The sequence below is a fragment of the Ammospiza nelsoni genome, chromosome 15, assembly GCF_027579445.1.
Source record: "Ammospiza nelsoni isolate bAmmNel1 chromosome 15, bAmmNel1.pri, whole genome shotgun sequence".
NCBI lineage: Eukaryota > Metazoa > Chordata > Aves > Passeriformes > Passerellidae > Ammospiza > Ammospiza nelsoni.
The window spans coordinates 5380122-5402016 of record NC_080647.1 but is presented as its reverse complement, the minus strand read 5'-3'; the positions used below and the strand labels follow the sequence as shown (position 1 = coordinate 5402016).

The 21895-nt window shown below is 56.3% G+C and overlaps 3 protein-coding genes across 4 annotated transcripts in view; all 3 read left to right on the top strand.

Annotated features, from left to right (window-relative positions):
* EDA (ectodysplasin A) overlaps positions 1-5686 on the top strand; it is a 59889-nt gene extending 54203 nt beyond the window's left edge. The window contains exons 5-8 of one of the 2 annotated variants that reach the window (XM_059482872.1): positions 479-513; positions 615-666; positions 2962-3086; positions 4429-5686. In XM_059482872.1, coding sequence (XP_059338855.1) covers positions 479-513; positions 615-666; positions 2962-3086; positions 4429-4680 — 464 coding nt within the window. In that variant the 3' untranslated portion in view covers positions 4681-5686. Of the gene's footprint in view, positions 1-478; positions 514-614; positions 667-2961; positions 3093-4428 lie in introns of both variants that reach the window. The other variant, XM_059482871.1, reaches the window with a different exon arrangement.
* On the top strand, positions 5010-11989 carry LOC132080177 (transforming growth factor beta activator LRRC32-like). The gene is made up of 3 exons (XM_059483206.1): positions 5010-5021; positions 5251-5415; positions 10052-11989. The coding sequence occupies exons 1-3, from the start codon at positions 5010-5012 to the stop codon at positions 11987-11989; spliced, it is 2115 nt and encodes a 704-aa protein (XP_059339189.1).
* Positions 11990-18515: 6526 nt separating this feature from the next.
* On the top strand, positions 18516-21423 carry LOC132080129 (protein Wnt-11b-like). Its single transcript, XM_059483141.1, has 5 exons — positions 18516-18583; positions 18678-18898; positions 19270-19541; positions 20254-20546; positions 21249-21423. The coding sequence occupies exons 1-5, from the start codon at positions 18516-18518 to the stop codon at positions 21421-21423; spliced, it is 1029 nt and encodes a 342-aa protein (XP_059339124.1).
* Positions 21424-21895: the final 472 nt, after the last annotated feature.

Here is a 21895-nt window from a genome sequence, read left to right as displayed (position 1 = left end):
CCAGGGAAGGGAGATGGAGTGGATGACCTGCAGAGGGAAACTTGGCAGCTTGGCAGCCAAGAGCTTTTATTCCTGCTGTGGATCAGGGAGTGGGTTGTGCAATTTTTCCTTCTAGTGGAAGCCCATTGAATAATAAAGAATTTTGATAGCTGGACAGAAATGCCAGGAATGAACTAGGGAAATGTAGGATGGCTCTTTTTCTTCCTTGTATGTTTTTTAATATTTTTAAATATTGAATATGTATGTTTTATATATTTTAATATTACCTGCACCCCATATCTCTCCTTCTGTTAAAATGGAGTTTTAGTGGTTATTATAGAGTAAGAAAAGTAATTTATGTGGGGCTTCAGGGTTATTTTGGGGTAAAAAAAAAAGGTTATTTATGAGGGGGTTTAAGGGTTCTTTTGGGATAAAATAAGTTTTATTTATGGGATTTTTCATTCAACCCTCCTCAATAATGTGGAATTGCCTTTTGCAGGTGCCACAGACAAGGCCAGCTCCAGAGACATCCAGGTGGGTTGATCTTTCCATGGAAAAACCCAGCTTTGGGGGGCATTTTGTGGACTGGCACGGTGCTTCCCATTAATCCTCAATCCCTGTGCTCTCCCTTGCAGCCAGCTGTGGTCCATCTCCAAGGCCAAGGCTCAGCAATCCAAGTGAAGAATGGTAAGGATCTCTTGATAATTGTGGGAAGAGCCCCTCCTGGATCCCAGTCCATCCCATGACAGAGCTCCAAGATGATCCCTGCCCATCCCTGTTCTCCAATACCCCTGCCCAGACTGCCCCAGAAGAGTCTTGTGTGGAGTCTCCACCTCCATTTCCCCATAGCTCCTGTGTATCTCCCAGATTATCCCTGCCCTGCCCACCCCAGTAATTGTCCCCCTGAACCTCCCTCTCGCTGACCTCCAGGTACATCTCATGCCTCCCCAGCCCCTCCATGACCAGGCCTTTTTTCCCCCCATTCTATTTTAAGCCCTCGGTGGATCCTCGTCCTATCTCTTCCTCATTTGCCCATTTTCCTCCAGTTTCCCAGGAATTTAAGGCAGGGAAGACCCAGTGGTGAGAGGACACAGAGGTGTTGTCCAGCTCTTCCTGAGGTCCCCTGAGCACCTCTGTCCCCACCAACAGCCTTTAATCCCAGATCCTGCCAAGCCATTTCCCATCCACAGGCAGCTCCTTGCTTTCCTCCTCCTTCCCACATCCCCATCCAAATTCTCCTCAAGTTGCTGCTCTCCCTGCCAACAGCTGGGGCTCATTCCTCACCTCCTGCCTCCCTGCTCTGGCTGTGCTGGACAGGAGCTGGCTTGTCCCTTCCCTGAGTCCCCACGTGCAGCTCCCCAGGGACCACATCCATCCATCCATCCATCCATCCATCCATCCATCCATCCATCCATCCATCCATCCTCACCCCAATCCCAGGCTGGGAGGGACTCCTGAGGGTGGAGGCTGCAGGAAGGAGCTGCAGGATCCCTGTCCATGAATTCCTGCCTCACACATGGGATGGGGAGGGCTGGCCACTGCTCCTGTGGGAAGGCAGCTTTCCCTGTGAGCAGTGGCAGCTGGAATTTCTCATGGACAGGGATTTGTGCTTGCAGCTCCCCAGAATGAAAAGGAAACTGCCCGTTCCCAGGAACAATGTGAGGGAAAAGCTGCTGTTTGCTTACGTTCAGAAAGCAATTTTCCCTTCATGACTGGGAATGCTGAGGGTTTCCAGAGGGATAACGCTGCTCTCTAAGAGTGGGAATGCCCTGTGAGTGTCCTTCCCTGCTGCTCAGGAACAATCCAGAGCTGGGAGCCAGGAATGCTGTCCAGCTGCCAGCCTGGAGAGCTCCAGCTGATGCACAGAATAATCTGAGTTGGAAGGGACTCACAAGGATCATCGAGTCCAACTCTTAAGTAAAAGGCCCATTCAGCAGGGAGAGGAGAGACAGATGGAGACTGAGAGGAAAAGAGTGGGATTTGACAAACTGAGGCACCTACAGAGATTGGCTCAGTTTGGGGCTCATAGCCAAGTCTGTCCCTAGGTTATCCCAGTAATCCCAGAGGACTGGGTGGTGGATCCATAAATCCGTATATTGAGGGATTATTGTGTTGTGAGATATGATGCAATTTCCTACTTCCTTGTTATTCTGGCTTTTTGAAACCTTAGGAGTTGTAAATGCAAAGGTTTTGTTATAATTATCCCAATTACAAAGTTGAGAATGGTGAAGTCAAGGAACCCCAGAATTAATATCAATTGTGTGACCCAAAGCTGGCCTCCATTTGCCTGGAGAAGAAAAAGCTCCAGGGAACCCCTTCCAGTGCCTAAAGGGACTCCAGGAGAGCTGGAGAAGGATTTTGGACAAGGGCCTGGGCTGACAGGACAAGAAAGAATGCTGAAGGAAGGTAGATTTAGTTAGGAGATTGGGAAGAAATCCTTCCCTGTGAGGGTGGAGAGGCCCTGGCACAGGATGCTCAGAGAAGCTGTGGCTGCTCCATCCCTGGAAGTGTCCAAGGCCAGGTTGGACAGGGCTTGGAGCAACCTGGGAGAGTGTAAGGTGTCTCTGCCTATGGAAGGGGATGGAATGGGATGAGTTTTAAGATCCCTTCCCATCCAAACCATTCCATGATGGTTCTCTGGTGACCATTCCCATGCACACAGTAGGGAATAGGGATCAAACAAGCTCAGCTGCAGGGTCAGGAGGAGGCAGGTCCGTGTCCAGCCCTGGGATAAGCAGAGCACAACAGGCCCTACACTGGATTTTGAGGTGGAGAACACAGAGGGCTGGGAGGACAGGTGATCTCACAAGCCATGGTGTGTGCACAGAGCTAGAGAGGAGTCCCTGCTCCCACTCCCTGGTGTGTAATCCTGGGATCCCCCTCTGAGTTCCCTGCTCCCCGTGGTGCTGTGACTGTGTTTGTGTTGCTCCTGCGCTTTTCCTCCTGACGGGTACTGAGTGACCGCCGTTTTCTCATACTGAGATCTTTCAGGTGGAGTCCTCAATGACTGGTCTCGCATCACTCTGAACCCCAAGGTGTTTAAGCTGCATGCCCGCAGTGGGGAGCTGGAGGTACTGGTGGACGGCACATACTTCATCTATAGTCAGGTAGAAGTGAGTACGGTCCTAGGCTAACTCCTCCTATTCTTGTGTTCCGGTGGAAGCCTTGCATGAACCACGAGAGGGCTCCAGACAACAGACAAATGCCAGCAGCTTGTGTTCGGCTCAGGAGGGTTGTGGGGAGGAGTGTCACACCCCTGTCGCGGCCAGGACACCGCCCGCGAGGGATTAGTCACTGAAAGCACACCCCACACCAGCCAATCTCGGGGTTATCCCTCTGCTTATCTATATCCCGGCCCTTCCAAACCTCCCTGCAGGCAGGACGCTGAGCTCAGTGCTTTAAAAGACCCAAACTCTGGTCGTTTGTGGTTATTTTGGAGCTGTGTCACTCTGGAAGCACAGGACTCCCAGTCCAGGTGGTTTGGCCAGATTCCAGCCCAGGTGACTCCGTTTGCCTCCCCAGATCTGTGTAGCTCCTCCCCAGAGCCAGCTCTGGGATGAAGTGGACCATGGATGTCAGGTGCTCTTCCATGGAATAGGTGACACGTGTCCAGTTTGGATGGGGACAGAAAATACAACTCCACATGGGCCAAAGTATAATTGTTTCACAAGATGTTGATTGCTGGCCACAGTGTTGGACCAGTGAAGCCTCATCATTTGTGGTCCATCAAGGAGCAAAAAGGGATTCAGTGTTCAGGCAGCTCCTGCCTCCAAAAGGGCTGGATTTCCTTTCTCAGGAAGAAGCAGCTCCCTGAGACTGACTTCTCCTTGGACAGGTCTTCCTCCTGCAGCTGTTTGGAATCAGGGTGTGGGAGAGGGTTAAGTGAGGGCAAGTAGAGTCACAGAGCCTTGGAAGAAGTCAGGGTGTTCAATCAGTAGCGGCACTGTGAGGTGATTTCCTTCCAAGCTGTGGAGGTTGGGAGAGCCTTTTCCCTGTAATAGCTCGTGCCTGTGCAAGCACCGAGTCCAGTTACCCAGGAGGCAGCTCCCAGGCCACCTTAGGGCAGTTCTGATGTCACCACTAAAGGAGGCTCCTGGCACCAGGAAGCAGGACTGGCCAGGTAAGTGCAAGAGGCCTTCAGTGGAATGTGTGTGTCTGTGTGTGGGGTGAGAAGCTGCTGTAGCACGCAGGGGGTCCTGCATGGCTCTGTGCAGGTGTGTGGAATAAGCAGGATAGTAGCTCAGCCTTAGGCACACGGATTCAGGGGGTTTTGCATGCTTAGGTCAGTCTGAAGTGGAATAAAAGAGGCTCCTGGTTGGTTTGGGACAAGTCACCTGTGAGTGCAGGTGTTGGGGCCAGCAGGAGCTGCACACACCCCCAGGACGCTGCACTTGCTCCCCGCACCCAAACCCCCTCCCTGACACCTTTCTCCCCCCTGCTTCACATCAGGTCTACTACATCAACTTCACCGATTTTGCCAGCTACGAGGTGGTGGTGGACGAGAAGCCCTTTCTGCAATGCACTCGCAGCATCGAGACCGGCAAGACCAACTTCAACACCTGCTACACGGCCGGCGTGTGCCTGCTCAAGGCCAGGCAGAAGATTGCTGTGAAGATGGTCCACGCTGACATCTCCATCAACATGAGCAAGCACACGACTTTCTTTGGGGCCATCCGCCTGGGAGATGCACCCGCGTCCTAGAGAGGAACTTGGCATGGCCAGGGACGCCCACAGAACTGCCCAGTGCTGCTGTTCATAAAGCCTATCAGTATTTCAGGGGTTCTGTAATCCGGCCATAAAGGAAACTGATCCAGAGCTATTTATTCCTATATGTGAATGCAGGAAGCACAATTGTCCTCTGTGACTCGCGGGGAGACTCGGATCAAACCAAAAAGCTGGTGGGGAGAGCATTGTGAGGAGGAAAGGCTGTTGGGTGTGCCTTCTCTCAGTATTTCAAGTATTACTGCACTGATACTCTGCTCTGTGACCTTCACACGAGGCTTGCTGGGAGAGCTGGGGGTTCTGCTCGGATGTTGGCGCTGGCAGGAGCATCCCAGGCAGAAGGGAGCGGGAGGACACGGACTCCTGTCCCCAAATCCCAGCCAGGCTCCTGCATGTGCACGCTAACCACAGCCAGGAAGGGGGTTCTGGCTCCCTGCCTTCCCAGGGGGAGCTGGAAGGGCTGGGGGGCGAGGGGAGGTGCGTGAGATAGGGTCAGTGGTGTTTACATTCATCCTCAGGAGGAGGAGGAGGAAAAGTGCCTCGACCTAGAGCTTGGAAGCAAAAGCAGGAAGTGCGAGAGGAAGAGGAGTAACTAGAGCGGGCTTAGCAGATAGGAAACTGCCTCCACATTCCAGAAACCACCAAATCCCAAAGAAAACGCCGATTCCCGGGTCCAGGCCTCTGCTCCTTTCAGCTCCTGCCCTTACCCCAGAGGTAACCTTGCCCCAGCAGGGGCTGCCTTCAAGTACTGCTGCTGTTACAGCAAGTTGAGTTGGGTTGGGGGTATTTTGGTTTTGTTTTGGTTTTTTTGTTTTGTTTTGTTTTGTTTGGGGGGGGGAGTTTTGTTTTGTTCTTTTTAATTAATATTTTGCAAACCAGAACACATTTCTACAGGCTTCACCGAGCCACGTAGAGCAGCCACAAGTACTTGTGACAACACTCGGAGGAAGTTTGTTATGTTTAAGAATAAAATATTCAAACAGGAGATTTTTTTTTCTGTTTTAATAGCAACTGTCCTGCTTTTAGATGTGGTTTTTAGCCTTCCTCCCCCCACCCCTTTCCTTTTGGCACCCTTCTACCTAAAATAAGTGGTGATGGAGACTTTAGCAAAGGAAAAAAAATGGGATTTTAAAATCTGGTCCAGCATGAAGTCACCACTTTTTCTTTTCTCTGAGCCCTGCTGAGTCTAGTCATAACTTGATTTCTGGTGACTAATAGAGGAGCTGGGACACTATTGTTTCTTTTGGCTTCTTGAGCAACTCTGTCCCGTTACCTCCCCTCAGCTGGGGAGACCTAAAGCCATAAGATGCTCTGAGCCATAAGAGGCACAAATTGCTCTGTTGTTTCAGCCCTTGGCTCACACTTGCTCAGCTTGGTTGGGGTTTTGTTTCCCTGTGTTTCTTTCCAGAGCCTGTTTGTGCTTTCAAGAGGGGAGTGAAGTTGCAGCTTGTGTAGAAATGGGACAAATCCCAAAGTGGCATCTTCAGCCTGGAGCAGGGAAGGTTTTGGGGACTCAGTGTCTCAAGGGGCTCCAGGAGAGCTGGAGAGGGACTTTGCACAAGGGCCTGGAGTGACAGGACAAGGGGGAATGGCTCCCCACTGCTAGAGGGTAGGAATAGATGACACATTGGGAAGGAATCCTTCCCTGTGATGGTGCTAAGGTCCTGGCACAGGGCAAGATGCCCCTGGATCCATGGAAGTGTCCAAAGCAAGTTGGATGGGGCTTGGAGCACCCTGGGCTGGTGACAGCTGCCCCTGCCCATGGCAGGGTGTGGAACTGTTTGATCCATAAGATCCCTCCCAGCCCAATCCTGTGATTCCATCTCTGGGTGCTGGCTCCATTCAGAGGTGGCTCGTGGTCACCTGCAGGGTGTGGGAGGGACGTGTCCCAGCTCTGTGCTGTGGCCACAGAGGGTCCGCCCTGCCTGGAGCATTCCTGGCTCCAGCCCTAGTGAGTGATGTCCCTTGCCAAGTGTTGCAGTTATTGGGAGACAAAAATTCCTCGGGGCAGCGGCGTTGGCCGCGGCCTCGCTATTCACAGGAGCTGTGCACTTCGGGAAACAACTGCGTGACAAATGGGCTGCTCTGCCTTTTTAGTGGCTTCTCCTCCCTTCAGCCTCGACATGTGGGACGGGCAAGAGCCTTGGGGGCTCTTCACTGGGCTTTGTGGTTTTCTTTCCTTTCAAATGGATTAAGAGGGACATGTTCCTGTGACAAGAATGAAGCGGGACAACTGTGTACAGTGAGAACATGAAGCAAATCGTTAACAGGATTGCTTTAGAACAGGCCTGAGCAGCAAGGCTGGGGGCAGCCATAAATAACAGGGGGTTGGGAGAGCCAGGGATGGAGTTTGCATTCCTTGTCCCCCACTGGCAGGATCTGGGATGTGCTCCATGGCTGTGGGCAGGGGGAGGCAGAGGGAGAATCCCTTTGCTCTGTAAAAGGCCCGAGTGTTGCTGTTCCTGTGGTGTGTGCTTGGGATGTTGGAGGAGAGCAGGAGACAGCAGTTCCTGCATGGAAGTTCTTCCTGGTGCATGCTTGGGGTGCAGGAGGGAGCAACTCCTTCATGGAATGTGTTAAAAGGCTTTTTCTGGTGCTCACACTAACCAAAGTGTGAGTTGAAGACATGGACTTGGGTCTGGCTTCAGGTGGCCTTGGCAAACACAGCTCTTTCCTTGTCTTGGTGTTCCTGGTGGGATGTCCCTCCCCAGCCACACCAGGAGCTCCCAAGGAAGGTCTGTATGGCCACAGCAGAGGGTTGGCTGTGCTTTGTGAGGAGACAGCTCCATTCTTCAGGGGTGGGAGAGCCATGGTCCCCTCACTGCGATCAGAGCTGCTCAGGAGCCCAATGCTCTGGGAATCCAGGGAAGGAAGGGCAGATCCTGTGGACTTGGATAACCAGGTATCCTGCTCCCAAACAGCCAGGCTGGAGCCCATCACTCACAGCAGGGACAGGTGGTTCTGTCCCTGCTTCCTCCACACCTCAGTCCTGCTGCTCGTTCCTCACATCCTTTGGAGATTTCTCCCACAAAAGCCTCAGTGGGAGCAGGGAACTTCTTCAACAGATCCTGCTGGAGCCCTGGAGCCAGCGTGGAGGGCAGGAAGGCCAAGAAGCACAAGGGAGCTGGTTTCTCCCTGCTCAGGCCGTGTGGTTCACTCTGCCTTTATCACAATCCAAGAGCAGCCTCTCGGTGTTTGCCGGCTCTGATCCACACCCGGCGCTCCCACCAAGGGAGTTCACAGCCCTGGGATGCAAATGCCCAGGGATTCTCTGCAGAAGTCCCTGCTCCACATCAGGGACTTTTCAGCTGCTGACAGGGGCTGTGTCACCGTGCAGAGCCACGTCCAGCAGTCGGGGTGTGCAGGGGGACAGGCCGGGCTTCCCCGGGCATGGCAGGGCTGGATGTGCCAGTTCTGCTTCGGGGGTCACCCGGAGGTCGGTGTTTCCCTGGCAGGAGCTCACATCTGCACAGATGTGCTGTGTACACCACGGGGCAGCAGCCCAAAACGCCAACCCTGGCCTGTCCCCACTGTTCTGCCTGGCCTGGATGCTGGGGACACACGGCCAGCTCAAGGCTGAGTCACATCCTGAGGTGACAAAGTGTCCCCCACCATGCTGACTATCAGAGGGGTAACTCAGTTGTGTAACTCTCTGTGTGTGTATATATATATATATATATATATATATATATATATATATATATAAATAAATAATCTTTATTTATTTATGTATTTTATGTCTATATACTATTTTTTTCCTGCCAGACACCTCCAGGATTACAGCATGAGCTCTGTGGCTGAAACTTCACATCCTTTCAGTAGCCTGAGTTGCTCTTTCACATGCAATTAGCCACATTGAGCAAAAAAAAAAAAAAAAAACAAACCCAAACTGTGCATTTTGAAGAGTGCCCCGTGAAGCATGAGGGGCGTGTCCCCAAGGAGTGTGTCAGCACTAGGTGGCACAAGGACACGGAGATACCATCACCGAAAAAGTGTCCCTGTGGGTGGGGCACAGCTCCGGGCGCACAGATCCCACCTGGAGCTGCCGCAGGGACCGTTCCCTTCTGTTCCTGCCCTGGGCGAGGAGGTGACCCGGCAGCCCAGGTGGGGACACGGGGTGTGACAGCAGGAGGAGGAGGAGGAGGAGGGGGATTCCAGCTCTGCACATCCCAGGGGAAGAGCCCTGGGAAGCTGTTGTTTCCCGAGAGAGGCAGAGTCCCCCTGGGCTGGGCTGTGCTGGGATGGGGAGGGACTGTCACTGCCTGGGTGTGACAGTCGGGTGATCCCACAGCCAGGAGCTGTCCCTGGCTCAGGATGGCTGCAGAGCCCTCGCCAGCTGCCCCTGCTGTCCCGGGAGCTGGCACATCCTCTCCCTAGCACAGGGAAACTCCCCCAGACCCTCTCAGCTTTCCAGTGCCACCTCTGCCCCCTGGCATTTGATGTCACAGCGGGTCCAGCCGGTCACCTGAGCTCCCTCCTCCCCATCCTGCCGTTTCTCTTTCCCTTCCCTGTGGCTTTGTGCCGTTTTTCCCCCTCTGCGAGCTGATGTCTTTCTTTTCCCACTTCCGTAGCTACGAACACCCACATGCCTTATCTCCTTCCCCCATCCCATCCTGAAGCCTATTTATACAGAGCCTGGCTCCTGCCCAGCCTGCCAGCGACGCCGCAGGAGCGGGACGGGGCTGGCAGCGCCCGCAGCCCAACATGCTCTGGGCTGCACGGGGATGTTTCCTGCTCTGCCTGCTCCCGTCCATCCTCAGAGCCCGGGCTAGCCCCGAGACCAGGCCCAGCTTCCCCCTGTGCCAGCAGGTAAGGCTGTTTTCCAAGGAGCACCTGGGCTGGGATGGCTCCAGCAGCGTGGCTGGGGCTGCCAGCATCGCCCTGGGTCTCCTCCCTGTGGCTCTCACCTCCCTCCAGCCCCCATCTCTTTAACTTTCCCAGCTTTTCCTCTGTTTTCCTGCCTTGGAGCTGGTTTCCTGTGAGGTGGTCCCTGGCATCCAGCTGCTCCCACGTCCCTGCCATGCCTGAGGTGCTCAGAGGATGGAGTGCAGGGATTCCAGTGAGGCAGCTGAGAGCCTGGATGGGGATCAGCAGGTTTCTGTCTCCCCAGAAAAAAATCAGCTGCTCCCATCCAGGTTCCCAATTCCTGAGGAAACCAGAGTGAGAGGAAAGGTGGAGCCTACAAAGTGCCCTTCCTCTGCCTAGACAGGGATGCTCTGGACCAGCTGGGCTTGGGAAGGGGGAGCAGTGCTCATTCCCACTTTTCATGCCCATCTTGGACAGCAGCTGGCTTGACTGAAGCCATGGTTTTTAGCCCCTCCTCATTCACACCTCTCCTGTCTCTCCGCAGAGCCCCACGAAGGTGTCTTGCAAAGGAGTCGGCCTGCAGAAATTTCCCAAGGAGCTTGGCAAAGGAATTAAGTACCTTGAACTCTCCAACAACTTCATCCAAAACCTGTCAAGCAGCAACATGCCAGGATTTGGGCAGCTGGAGTACCTGGATATGTGCTTCAACCAGCTGGAATCCGTGTCAGCCACCGCCCTGGCTGAGCTGCCTCGGCTGCGCTCGCTGCTCCTGGGCTCAAACCACCTGGACCGGAATTACTTGGCTAACGGGGAAGCTTTCCATCTGCTCAGGAATATAGAGGTCCTGGACCTGTCTGTGAATAACCTGGAGAGCCACATGGCCAGCTGGTACATCAGCAACCTCACCAGCCTGAGGGTGCTGGATCTCTCTGGGAACACGATGACCAAGCTGCAGGCAGGGACCTTCTGGAGCTCACCGCGGCTGCGCCAGCTCGACCTCAGCCACAACTACATCAGGGAGATCCAGGAGGGAACTTTTGAGCCTCTGGAAGAGCTGGAGGTGCTGAACTTGGCTTTGAATTCCCTCCACTGTATCTCTGGCTTCAGCCTCACACAGCTGCAAGTTTTAAACCTCAGCCACAACGCCCTGGAGCTCTTCTCCGAGGAGGAGGGAGCGGAGCCCTACCTGCTCCGAGTGCTCGACTTGAGCCATAACAGACTCCTCTCTTTCCCAGAGCTCCCCAGAGCCCATGATCTCACACACTTAAACCTCTCCAACAACCTCATTTCTTCCCTGCTCCCAGGTTCACCCCATCCCTGGGAGTTTATCCTGCCCTACAAGGAGATGCAGAGGTTCAACAGGACTGTGCGTCCTGTGGCCGCTCTGACACACGTGGCTGACCTGGATCTCAGCAATAACCGCCTGGAGCTGTTCCCATTTTCCTTCTTCCACAGCCTGGGCTCCCTGCACAGCCTCAGCCTGGCAAGGAACTGCCTCCAGGACATGGCCAGGGAATCTGTCACCAATGGCACGGAGCTGTCCGTGCGCTCACTGGACCTCCACAGCAATGCCCTCCGTGTGCTGCCACGCTGGTTCTTCGATTCCCTGCCTCACCTGGAATCCATGGATCTGGGCTCCAACAGCCTCCAGCCTTGTGAGAGCCAGGGGAGTGACCAGGGAAGGGATTTCCAAGGGGATTCTCACACGTCAGCCCCCGGAGACACCTGCACCCCCTTCTACAATGTGCCTCACTTGAAGCACCTGAGCCTGTCCAAGAACAACATCTCCAGGCTGCAGCCCCATGCCTTCAGTGGGACCCCACTGCTCTCCCTGGACCTGTCAGGAAACAGGGAGTTGTCCATGCCCCCAGGAGCACTGGCAGGGCTGGAGCTGTCCCTGCAGGAGCTCTCTCTGAGGGACAACCAGATGGACGAGGCAGCGCTGCCCTGCCTGGGCACGCTCCGAGTGCTGGACCTGTTGGGCAACCACCTGAGCCTGCTGCCCCCGGGGCTTTCCTGCTCCCCTCTGCAGAGCCTGGACATTCGGAATAACAACCTGCAGGCCTTGGGAGCGGTCAGGAGCTGGTCCCACAGCCTGAGGGCCGTGTCTGTGGCTGGGAACCCCTGGAGCTGCTGCTCTCTGGGCTGGCTGGACACGCTGCGTGCGGCCGGCGTGGCCGTGCCCGACCTGCACCAGGCCCGCTGCCTCTTCCAGGAGCACGGCCGGAATATCTCGGCCAGGATCACCGGCACTCCCCGGTGGAACTGTCCCCAGCCCGAGGGCACTGCCTCCCTGGCTCTGCTGGTGGCCCTGGTGGGCCTTTTCCTCCTCGGTGCCTGGGTGTTCTGCCTCCTGAGGAAAGGGCGGAAGGCTGCGAGATGTGCGGGACTGGAGAGCAACAGGGTGGGAGTGTCCCAGCCCCACCCCAGAGGACAGGGGCCAGCCGAGGAGAGGCCACCTGACAGCATCACCAAAGTGTAACCCAGAGCTGCAGCCATCGGTCAGAACTCTAATTATTATTATTAATAATATTAATATTAATATTAATAATATTATTGTGGTTGAAGTCTCGCTGGTTACCTGCATGATTTGTGAACCCAGTGACAGGAGCGTGGTGGGTGCTGGGCTCTTAGCCACCTCCTCTTCTCCAGAAGGGACATTCCCCATCCTCTGTGATCCCTGCCAGAAATTAAACATGGAATTTGGGGTGCCATCACACATTCCCATCTCTCAGCACAGGAAAAGAACCATGACCTGGCTGCCAGGGCACCCCCCTTCCTCCACATCACACTCAGCTGGATGGGAATTGTCTCCATTGGGGCCACCTGGCTGTTTCCCAGCTAGCCCAGCAGCCCCTTTAAAAATGTTTAATAGCTCTGCTAACACCCTGCTGCTGCTCCTGAAGCATTCCCTAACTCGGGAGGAGTGGGAATGAGAATAGTGCTTGGTGGTGGCTCACAGTGCTGGGGTGGGGAGGGGGTTTCTGTGCCCACCTCTCTGCTGCCTTTCCTTGCTGTGGATGCTGGGAGGAATTCCACCCTGTCCTCCCCCACTGGGATGGTGGGAATGGGAGAACTGGGGGTCTGTGCTGTCCCTGCTGGCACAAGATGTCCCACCCTCAGTGGCAGGACCCCCAAGGTGATGGTGGCAGAGACAGCTGGTCCCAGCCCGAGGTAAGTGCTGCCCAAATTGTGGTCCTGGCTGGATTTGGCACCCTCTGAGCACCCCCCAAAGCCAGGGATGATCTAGGGGCTCAGACCCCAGCACAGCAAGGCAGCAGGAGGAGGTGTTGAGTGGGATTGTCACTGTGTGCTGGTGACCTGTCTGGCTTCCCTGGGCAGAGTGGGAACACCTGAAGGTCTGGTCCAGCTCCAGGAAATACAGACTGAGGCTGCAGTGAAACCTTTAATGTTTCACATCCATTTGGTTCCACCTTGGAAGTCCCCAGCTGGGCCCAGTCACCTCCACACACCTGGTGGGTTGGAGCTGTGGGGGCAAAAGGGCTTGGAAGTTACTTAAAATCCCAATTGCTTCATTTTCTTCCTTTTTTTTTTTTTTTTTTTCTTCAAGCTTATCATGGTTTTACTGGGAAGCAGAAAGGGCATTTTTGATGTAAAGTATATCAGGGCTTCAGCTTCCTGTCCTTGCTGGGCACACAGCTCCAGGCCCCCCAGTGACTTTGGTAGCCCCCACATTCCCACCTCTGCCTCAGTTTCCCTCTGATGCAGAGCTCTGTGCCCTGTCACAGTGAATAGCTATGGCAGGGGAGCCTGTCACTGTGTGTCACCACCCTGCAGGACCCTGGGGACAGGAGGGAACCCAGCCTCCTGCTCCAGGGCTGCTGTTTGCTGGATCTCCTGCTCCCACACCCCTTCCCCTGAACTCCTGTTCCCATGTCCCTTTCAAGTCACAAAAGGTGACAGGTCCCTGTGTCACAGCCACCACAACCCTTGTCTGCTCTCGTTTTGATGCTCCCTGGCTCCATCCCCAGTGCTGTCCCCACCCCTGATGTCCATGGGCAGCCACAGCCAGCTGTTCTCTGGGCATGGGGTGTCCCAGGAGCTGCTGTGCCCACCTGGGGCTTCTCCCCAGTTCTGTCCCCTGTCCCTGGGTGACACCTGAGCTCCAGGGGCAGGGACCTGCTCCCCCAGTGTCCCCAGGTGAGCGCAGACTGTCCCTGGGGCAGGATTTGCTTTTCCAGTGCTGGGACAGCAGCTGGGGGAGCTCAGCCCATCCCGACCTTTGCCATCCTCCTGCCCCAGCGCTCGGTGACATTGCAGGGACACTTCAGTGCCCAAAGTGCCTTCCCTGGGTGTTTCTGGTGCATTTTTGTGGCCTCTGCTCCTCGTTTCACCCTTTCCCAGGCTGTATCACAGGAGATGTCCTGGCTTTGTGCTGCTCCCACCAGCGTTAATCCCGGAGCTGGGGACGGGCGGGGACACCGCGTACCACCGGGTGCTCAGGGACACCATGCGCTGCCGGCACTCGGTGCCAGGCGCTGCCTCGGGCACCCTGAGTGTCCCCAGCCGTGTTTGTGTCCCCGCGGAGCAGCAGCTGGCGGGGGTTGACCCCTTCAGGGCAGTGGCACTTGGGGACAGCGGCTGCTGATGCTGGAGTTTCTCTGGGGACTGAAGCATCTGCTGGAAAATGCACTGAAAATAGAGGGGGAGAATCCTGGGGCTGGTTTTACCCCACGAAAAAAGCTCCCAAATAACTGGACTTGATCTCAGAGGATTTTTTGAGCCCTAAGGGTTCTGTACAGCCCAGGGTAAGGGGAGAAGAGGGGGAACTCCCCAGGCTGAGGAGAGGCTGTGAAGGTGTGGAAAATGAGCCAGGGCAATGCTGTTGGGTTATCACCATTATTGATGTCTGTGTGCTTTCCTACCTCAAAGAAAAACGGGATTCTGGGTTGTGCTCTCATGGATTTACCAAGAATTTAATCCCTCTTCCAGCCCCAGGAGCAGCTTGGCCAGGAGCAGGACATGAGGTGAGCCTGTGCCGGCCCAGGGTGGGACAATGAGGTGGCACCAAACCACATTTGTGTCCCCAGAACCAGCACGAGGACAAGAGAAATGCGGGGTCTGTGCTGAGCTCTGCTCTGCTGCTCATCCGGAGCTTCCCGTGCTTTAGGGGAAATGGTTTCCCTATCCCAGGCATGCCTTGGCATCTCCAGCATTTTCTTGATCCAGAAGGAGGGCAAAAGATCTGTAGAATATTAAATTTTGAACAAATAAAGCGGCAATGCCAAAAATGTTGCATTTTCGTGTCAGGCTGGAAGGCGGCAGGAGTGTAAATTTTGGTCTGACAAAAAAAGCAGCAGTGATTAAAATGTGACCATTGACAAATTTTCTAGAGAACTGGTTGAGAAATCCAGCAAAACTCATTCTTTCCAGTGGAAAGCCTTCACGTTTCCCTGGATCTGCATTTTCAAAGAAGAATAGATTTTTATCAAGAATTTCCACCGAGCTGTTTCACTAACCCAGGCGGAAATTACCTTCCCTCAACTCCCTTCAATTGCAGCAGCTTTGCTTTTCCCTTTTTGCTTGTTTTTTTTTTATTTTTCCCTTTTCTTTCCCTCTTTTTTTTTGGTTTTTTTTTTTTTTTTTTCATGATCCATGGCTTCATCTGCTGCAGGAGCTGAAGGATATCCTCAGAAGTGCCTGGCAGATCTCCCTCCTCAGGCCATCCCAGCTGGGCAGAGTGAGGAGAGGAGGGGAGAATTTCTCTTGTTCTGTGTTCAGACAGAGCCCAAATTAACCTAAATCTCCCCAGTCCTGATAAGATAAGGAAGATAAGGAGTCCTTTCACCCAGCTGAATGTACCTCCCTTTCCAGAGGGCTGCTGGAGGTACAGTTTATTTAATTTTCCCTGATATTGCTGCAGATCCCATTCCCAAACGTGTTTTATCTCATCCAGCCCATCCTGGTGCTACCTGGGACGTTCTCCTGGTGAATGTGGCGCTTTCTCTGTGGCTTTGGGATGGCACAAGAGGCTGGTGGCACCTCCAGGACACTGCCCTGTGTCCCTCCCATCCGTAGGGCTGCTTCCCATTATCCCAGCCTGGTGCAGCGGCTCCGTGACTGGCACAGCTCCCCTGGCAGCCCTGCCCAGCCCGGGGGAGGCCGGGCGTGTCATTCATGACACTTTTCCTCCTCTCCAGGGGCTCTGGCCGGGCTGGGCCCTCCATCCCGAGGTGCCCCGGGGTGTGGCAGATGTGGAACGTGTCCCCCCGGGTCCCTCCTGCTTCTGCTGGGTGTTTGGGGACAGATGTGCCACATGTTCTGCAGCTGGATCCTCCCTGCCAGCTGTGCTGGGCTGCCTGCATGGGGACACTGCTGTGGGCACACAGGGAAGTGTCACCCCCTGTGTGTGTCCTCATGCAGAGCCGCTGTCCCTGCTGCCGGGTTTGGGATGCTGTAGGGAGGGACAGGTGGCACTGGGAGGTGGCTCTTCAGGATCAGGTCCCTGCCACTGTCCCCAGCCTGTCCTCGTGCTCTCTGGAAGGAGGAAGGGGATGGTTTCCCTGTAGGAGAGCTGAGCTCCATGTCAGGAGGGGCTCCTGCCACCCAGGGTGACCATCCCACAGGGGACAGGGTGCTGCCAGTGCCCACCAGCAGCAGGAATCTCATCCCCATCCCGAGCCACGGCAGGAGCTGGAGCGTCAGTGCCCCGTGACCATGTGCCACCTCCCCCTGCGTCACTGTCACCGCTCTGGCGCAGGATGTGGCTCCTCACAGGCTCGGCCCGGAGGTGAGGCTGGGGTGGGCAGGTCACCGGGGCCTGGGGGGACACTTTGGTGGCAGGGAAACCCCTGGTAGGTCTCTGGATCTGCCCCTGCTGTGCCTGGGATCAGGGACACTGGGAGCTGGGACAGCGCATGGGCACCCTGCGTGCTCACAGGGGTCACAATCCACTCACGGGTGTTTGCTTTGGGCCCTGCCTCCCTGGAGGGAGGGACAGCAACCTTTGGCCCTCCAGGACAACTCTGCTGTTCCTGCACTAAAGCCTCACCCCAGCACCAGCTCTGCCCCTTTAGCCCCTCCTGGAGCTGTCCCCTTCCTGTGTCCCCAGGGTGGCCAGCACCAGGCAGAGGGATGGGATGGGACAGGACCTTTCCCAAAGTTTTCCCGGCTCCTTTGGTCTCCCCCCAGCGGTGAAGCCCCAGCTGGGGAAGGGAAGCCTCTCCTAGGCTGGGAATCCCCTCCTGCCACCCCCCAGCCCAGTTTGGAAGGGGAAGGAAGGGGTATTTTTAGCATTCACCCTGCTCTTGTTCCAAGGATTGAGCTAAAAAGAGGAATTGACGTTCAAAGGAGGGCTGGCTTTGCTTTAAAAGGAAGGGTTTGTGTTTTTCCTACTACTCCGTCATTGCAAAACTTTCCTGTGAAAAGGGATTGGTAAAAATACCTCTGGTGGGAGGTGGCAGCCTGTGACAGTTCCCTGTGCTGGCACTGCTTCCATTGCCCATTCCCAGGGTGAGCTCCCATCCCAAAGGTGGGACCAAGCCCCCTGTCCTGGTGCTGATCACAGCTCCCATCGCCTGTGAAGGGAATTCCCTCCATCCTGGAGTGGTTCCTCTCTGCATTCCAGCTCTCCAGCAGCTTTTCCTGACCATTCTCACAGTTTTGGAACACATTGGTAACTCAGGTGCCTTCCCAGCTGCCATCCAACCCCAGTGCTGTCCTGGCAACCCCCTGGAGATCCTCCAGGTCCCAAAACAAAACACCATCCACACCCTGAGGAGGAGCTGAGCTGGAAGCCACAAGGGACAGAATCCCAAAGTCAGGTTTGGTGTTTAGGGGTCACCCCTGTGTTACTCCTTTTCTCCCTGCCCTTTAACCAATCCCCTGTAACTTGGTGGGGGATTTGGGAGTGACCTGGGACCCTTCTCAAGGGCCATTGCTCCAGCACAATGGGCTGTGGCCTCTGCATCCCAAGGGAATCGTTTGGGAAGGACAATGACTCAAGCCTTGTGTTCTGGTTTCAGTGCAGTGATCCCAAGTCAAAGGAAGGTCACAAGGGGACAACAATCAACCATCCAGGCACGTCCTGTCAAGGTGAGAGATAACAGGGGGGTGGCAACCCCCAGTTTGGGTCTGTCAAGGAAAAACACCTTCCAGAAAGAGAGGAAGTAGCACAGCCAGGGAGAAAGTGAAAGCCTAAAAAGTGGTTTCAACCTGTCATGCCTTCCAAAACCTGGGGTCAGCTGGGCTTGTGTCAAATGTCACCTCCCACTGTGGGAAAATCCCGTCCTACCTGGTTCCTCACGGGCTCCAGGCAGCACTTTTGGTTTTGTACTTGTAGGAGAGAGAGATCCCGAGAAATGCACCTTGTGACAGGCACGAGCCAGCCCTGGTGCCCTGCCAGGGCAGAAAAAGAAGCAGAAATTGTGAGCCTGTGCTGACCCTACAGGAGGTGCAGCCAGGGGGGTCGGGCTCTGTTCCCAGGGGACAGGACAGGAGGACACAGCTTTCAGCTGTGCCTGGGGAGGTTTAGTTGGATATTAGGGAAAATTCCTTATGGAAAGGGCACCCAGGGCAGCGGTGGAGTCACAGCCCTGCAGTGATTTAAAATCCACGTGGATGTGGCACTTTGGGGACACGGTCAGCGGTGGCCTTGGCACTGCTGGGGGAACACCCTGCAGCGGCTCATCCCTCACCCCCTCCAGGTGCTGCTTGGGGATGGTTACTGCTGGTGACAGCTGGCCCTCCAGCCCCTCCTTGTCCCGAACCCTGTGTGTGAATGGCACCGAAACCGCCTTTGTTCCCCTCCCCGGGGGGCAGGACCCGCGGCTATAAAAGGGGCGGTGGGGCCGAGCGGCCCCAGCCTTGCTCACAATCCCTGTCCCAGCTCCCAATCCCCATCCCAGCCTCACTCCCAGCTCCATCCCAGCTCCCAGCCCCACTCCCAGCTCCATTCCAGCTCCCAATCCCCATCCCACTCCCAGCTCCCAGTCCCCGTCCCAGCTCCATCCCAGCTCCCGGTCCCCGTCCCAGCCCCATTCCCGGCCATGTGCCGCCCCGCCGCTGCCACCGCGCTGCTGTGCCAGCTGGGGCTCTCCGCAGCCATCCAGTGGCTGTGAGTAGGGATGGGGATCTCTCCTTCCAGAGCCCCTCTTGGCGGTCCCTGGGGGCGCTGCGGGCCCCCCGGTGACCCCCAGCTCTCCCCACAGCGGGCTGGCGGGCAGCGGGGTGGCCTGGAACGAGAGCCAGCACTGCCGGCTGCTGGTGCCCGAGCAGCTGCAGCTGTGCCGCCGGCACCTGGAGGCGATGCCCAGCGTTGTCCGGGCCGCCCGCCGGACGCAGCAGCTGTGCCAGCAGAGCTTTGCCGACATGCGCTGGAACTGCTCCTCCATCCAGCGTGCCCCCAGCTTCGGCCCCGACCTGCTCACAGGTAAGGGATGCTCCTCCCGCCCAGCCCGCTCTGCCCCAGGAGCATCCCGGGCTGGCAGCGCGTGGGTTTCTGTTTTGGGTTAAATATGCTGCCTTTACGTGGCGTTAATCCTGTGCGAGTTCCGTCTGGGGGAGGTGATAGACAGTAAATTCCATTTCAAACAGCTGCCAGAGGCTCCCAAAAAAAAGCAGGATAAGAGGTGGGGATAGGATCAGTGTAACCCAGGGACCACAGGTTAAAACAAAAAATTTGAGAATCCTTGCGTTTATCCTGCGAAATAAAGAAACTCCTTGCGCTGAGAGATGTGCGAGAGGGGAGCCTGGCTGTGCAGCGAGGAAGAAAACATCCAAATACCCCTGATTTCTCCGCAGGAACGCGGGAAGCCGCCTTCGTGCACGCCCTGGCAGCGGCGGCCGTGGCGCAGAGCATCGCCCGCTCCTGCGCCTCCGGGGAGCTCCCGCGCTGCTCCTGCGGCCCCGCGCCCGCCGAGCCCCCCGCGCCCGCCTCCCGCTGGGGCGGCTGCGGCGACAACCTGAGCCACGGGCTGCAGCTCGGCGCCGCCTTCACCGACGGCTCCGCCAGAGCCGGCACCGCGCCCGGGCTCCGCGCCGTGAACCGGCACAACGGAGCCGTGGGACGGGCGGTGGGTGCGGCACCCCCGGGGATGCGGGTTGGGATGGGGGGTACGGAGCTCACCAGGGGTGCTGCGGTCTGGGATGGGGTGTGTGAGCCCCCCCCGGACTGCCCAGGGATGACACAGTGGGTCTGAGCCCCCTGGGATAGATGGAGCTCAGCAGCAGGAGCAGAGGTCACTGATTTAAGCCAGACGGGTTTTTGGGGTGTCCTGAACGTCAGGAGGCAACAAAATGGTTAAAAATGTGTTAGCAGACACCCATACACACACTGCTACCCATCCCCAGACATCCCACACCCTTTCCATAACCAGCACGTCTGACACTTCACACCAGTAGTCCCAGTTAGCTGGCATTTCACATCAGTATTCCTAGTGCTCTGGGAGACAGCTCTCTGGGAGACAGGAGAGCTCTTCTTTCCACCCTTCTCACTGGAAACAGAGCTCATGCTGCCCCACTCCCCAGCCCATCCCATTTTTGTGCTTCCATCCACCCCTGGTCCCCAGGTGAGGCTTGGGAAGCCTCCAGCCCCATTGCCGGCTCCCCTGGAAGTTCCCCAAGGACCAAGTTCTAATCAGAAGGGATTGAAGCAGGGCTGAGCCCCTGATTCCCCATTACATTCAGCTCTGTGCTCTTTCATGCCTTGAAACTCCCGTGGGTGCCCTTGGGAGTCAATCCCTGGGGCAGCACCAGGAGGGAGCAAACTCACCTGTTTCCCTGCAGGTGCTCAGTGACTCCCTGGATACCAGGTGTAAATGCCACGGGGTTTCAGGCTCCTGTTCAGTGAAGACCTGCTGGAAAGGGCTGCCAGACCTGGGTGAAATTGCCTCTGACCTCAAATCCAGGTACCTGGCAGCCCTCAAGGTGACCCATCGGCTCGTGGGGCCCAGGAAGCAACTGATCCCCAAGGAAGGGGATGCCAGGCCAGTGACAGAGATGGATCTGGTTTATCTCATCAGCTCTCCTGACTACTGCACCCCAAACCCCCAGCTGGGTTCTCTGGGGACACAGGACAGGTAGGAGGAACTCAGCCTCTGATTCCAGGAGCGCCTGTTCTGCTGGGTTTGGGTGTCCTGGGCAGCTGATGTGGCTGGGCTGGGGTGAGCCTGCAGCAGATCTCTATGAGATCCTTGTGAGACCCCTCCTGCACTGCTGTGTCCAGGTCTGGGACCCCAATACAAGACTGGCAGGGACTTGTTCAATAAGTCTGTGTGTGCCCAGGGAGATGCTCCCAGGGCTGGAGCCAGGCTGGGAGAGCTGGAGGTGCTCACCTGGAGAGGAGAAAGCTCCAGGGAGATCTCAGAGCCCCTTCCAGTGCCTAAAGGGGCTCCAGGAAAGCTGGAGAGGGACTTGGGACAAGGGATGGAGGATAGGACAAGGGGGAATGGCTTCCCACTGCCAGGGTTAGTTGGGATATTGGGAAGGAATTCCTGATTGTGAGGGTGGGCAGGCCCTGGCACAGGGTGCCGAGAGAAGCTGTGGCTGCCCCTGGATCCCTGGAAGTGTCCAAGGCCAGGCTGGACAGGGCTTGGAGCAGCCTGGGACAGTGGAAGGTGTCCCTGCCCATGGCAGGGGTGGCACTGGATGATCTTTAGGTCCCTTCCACCCCAACATTTCCATGATTCCATGATCCTGCAGCCTCCTGCTCTGAGCACACCAACTCTGGGGACTGCCAGGGCTGGGGAGGGCAGGTCCCCATGTCCCACATCTCTCTGCAGGCCGTGCAACAGGAGCTCAGTGGGCAGTGACAGCTGTGACCTGCTGTGCTGTGGCCGTGGCTACAACACCTACACGGAGGAGGTGCAGGAGCGCTGCCACTGCCGCTACCGCTGGTGCTGCTCCGTGGTGTGCCGGCGCTGCCGCCGCAGCCTGGACAGACACGTCTGCAAGTGAGCAGAGAACCCCCTCTGCACCCACCAGGCACGGCTGGACACCAGGAGCCCATCCCAGGGGATGCCCCAGCAAGGAGGAGGCTGTGCAGGAAGCCTGGTCGCTCATGGAAAGCCTCACACTGAGAGATTTTGGGAATTTTCGGTGCCTTCCAACCCAGACCTCGGGGCAGGACAAAGAGCTGCCCTCCTGCAGCTGGTCAGTGCCCAGCCCTTTGTCTCCAGCTGGGAAAAGCCATTGATCATTCCACAAACCCCTTTCTCTGGGGGAAACAGGGACCCTGGGCTGCCATTGTCCCTTTGCAGGAGGATTCTGACAGCTCCTGAAAGCCAGGAGTGATAGATGGAAGGGGGTAGAGTTATCCACTGGGAGAAGCTGCAGGGATGGAACGCTGCTGCTTCGGGTGAGGGGGTCATGGGCAGCTCCCTTGGGAACAGGACTCTGCTGTGGGCTCATCCAGGGGAGGACACTGCTC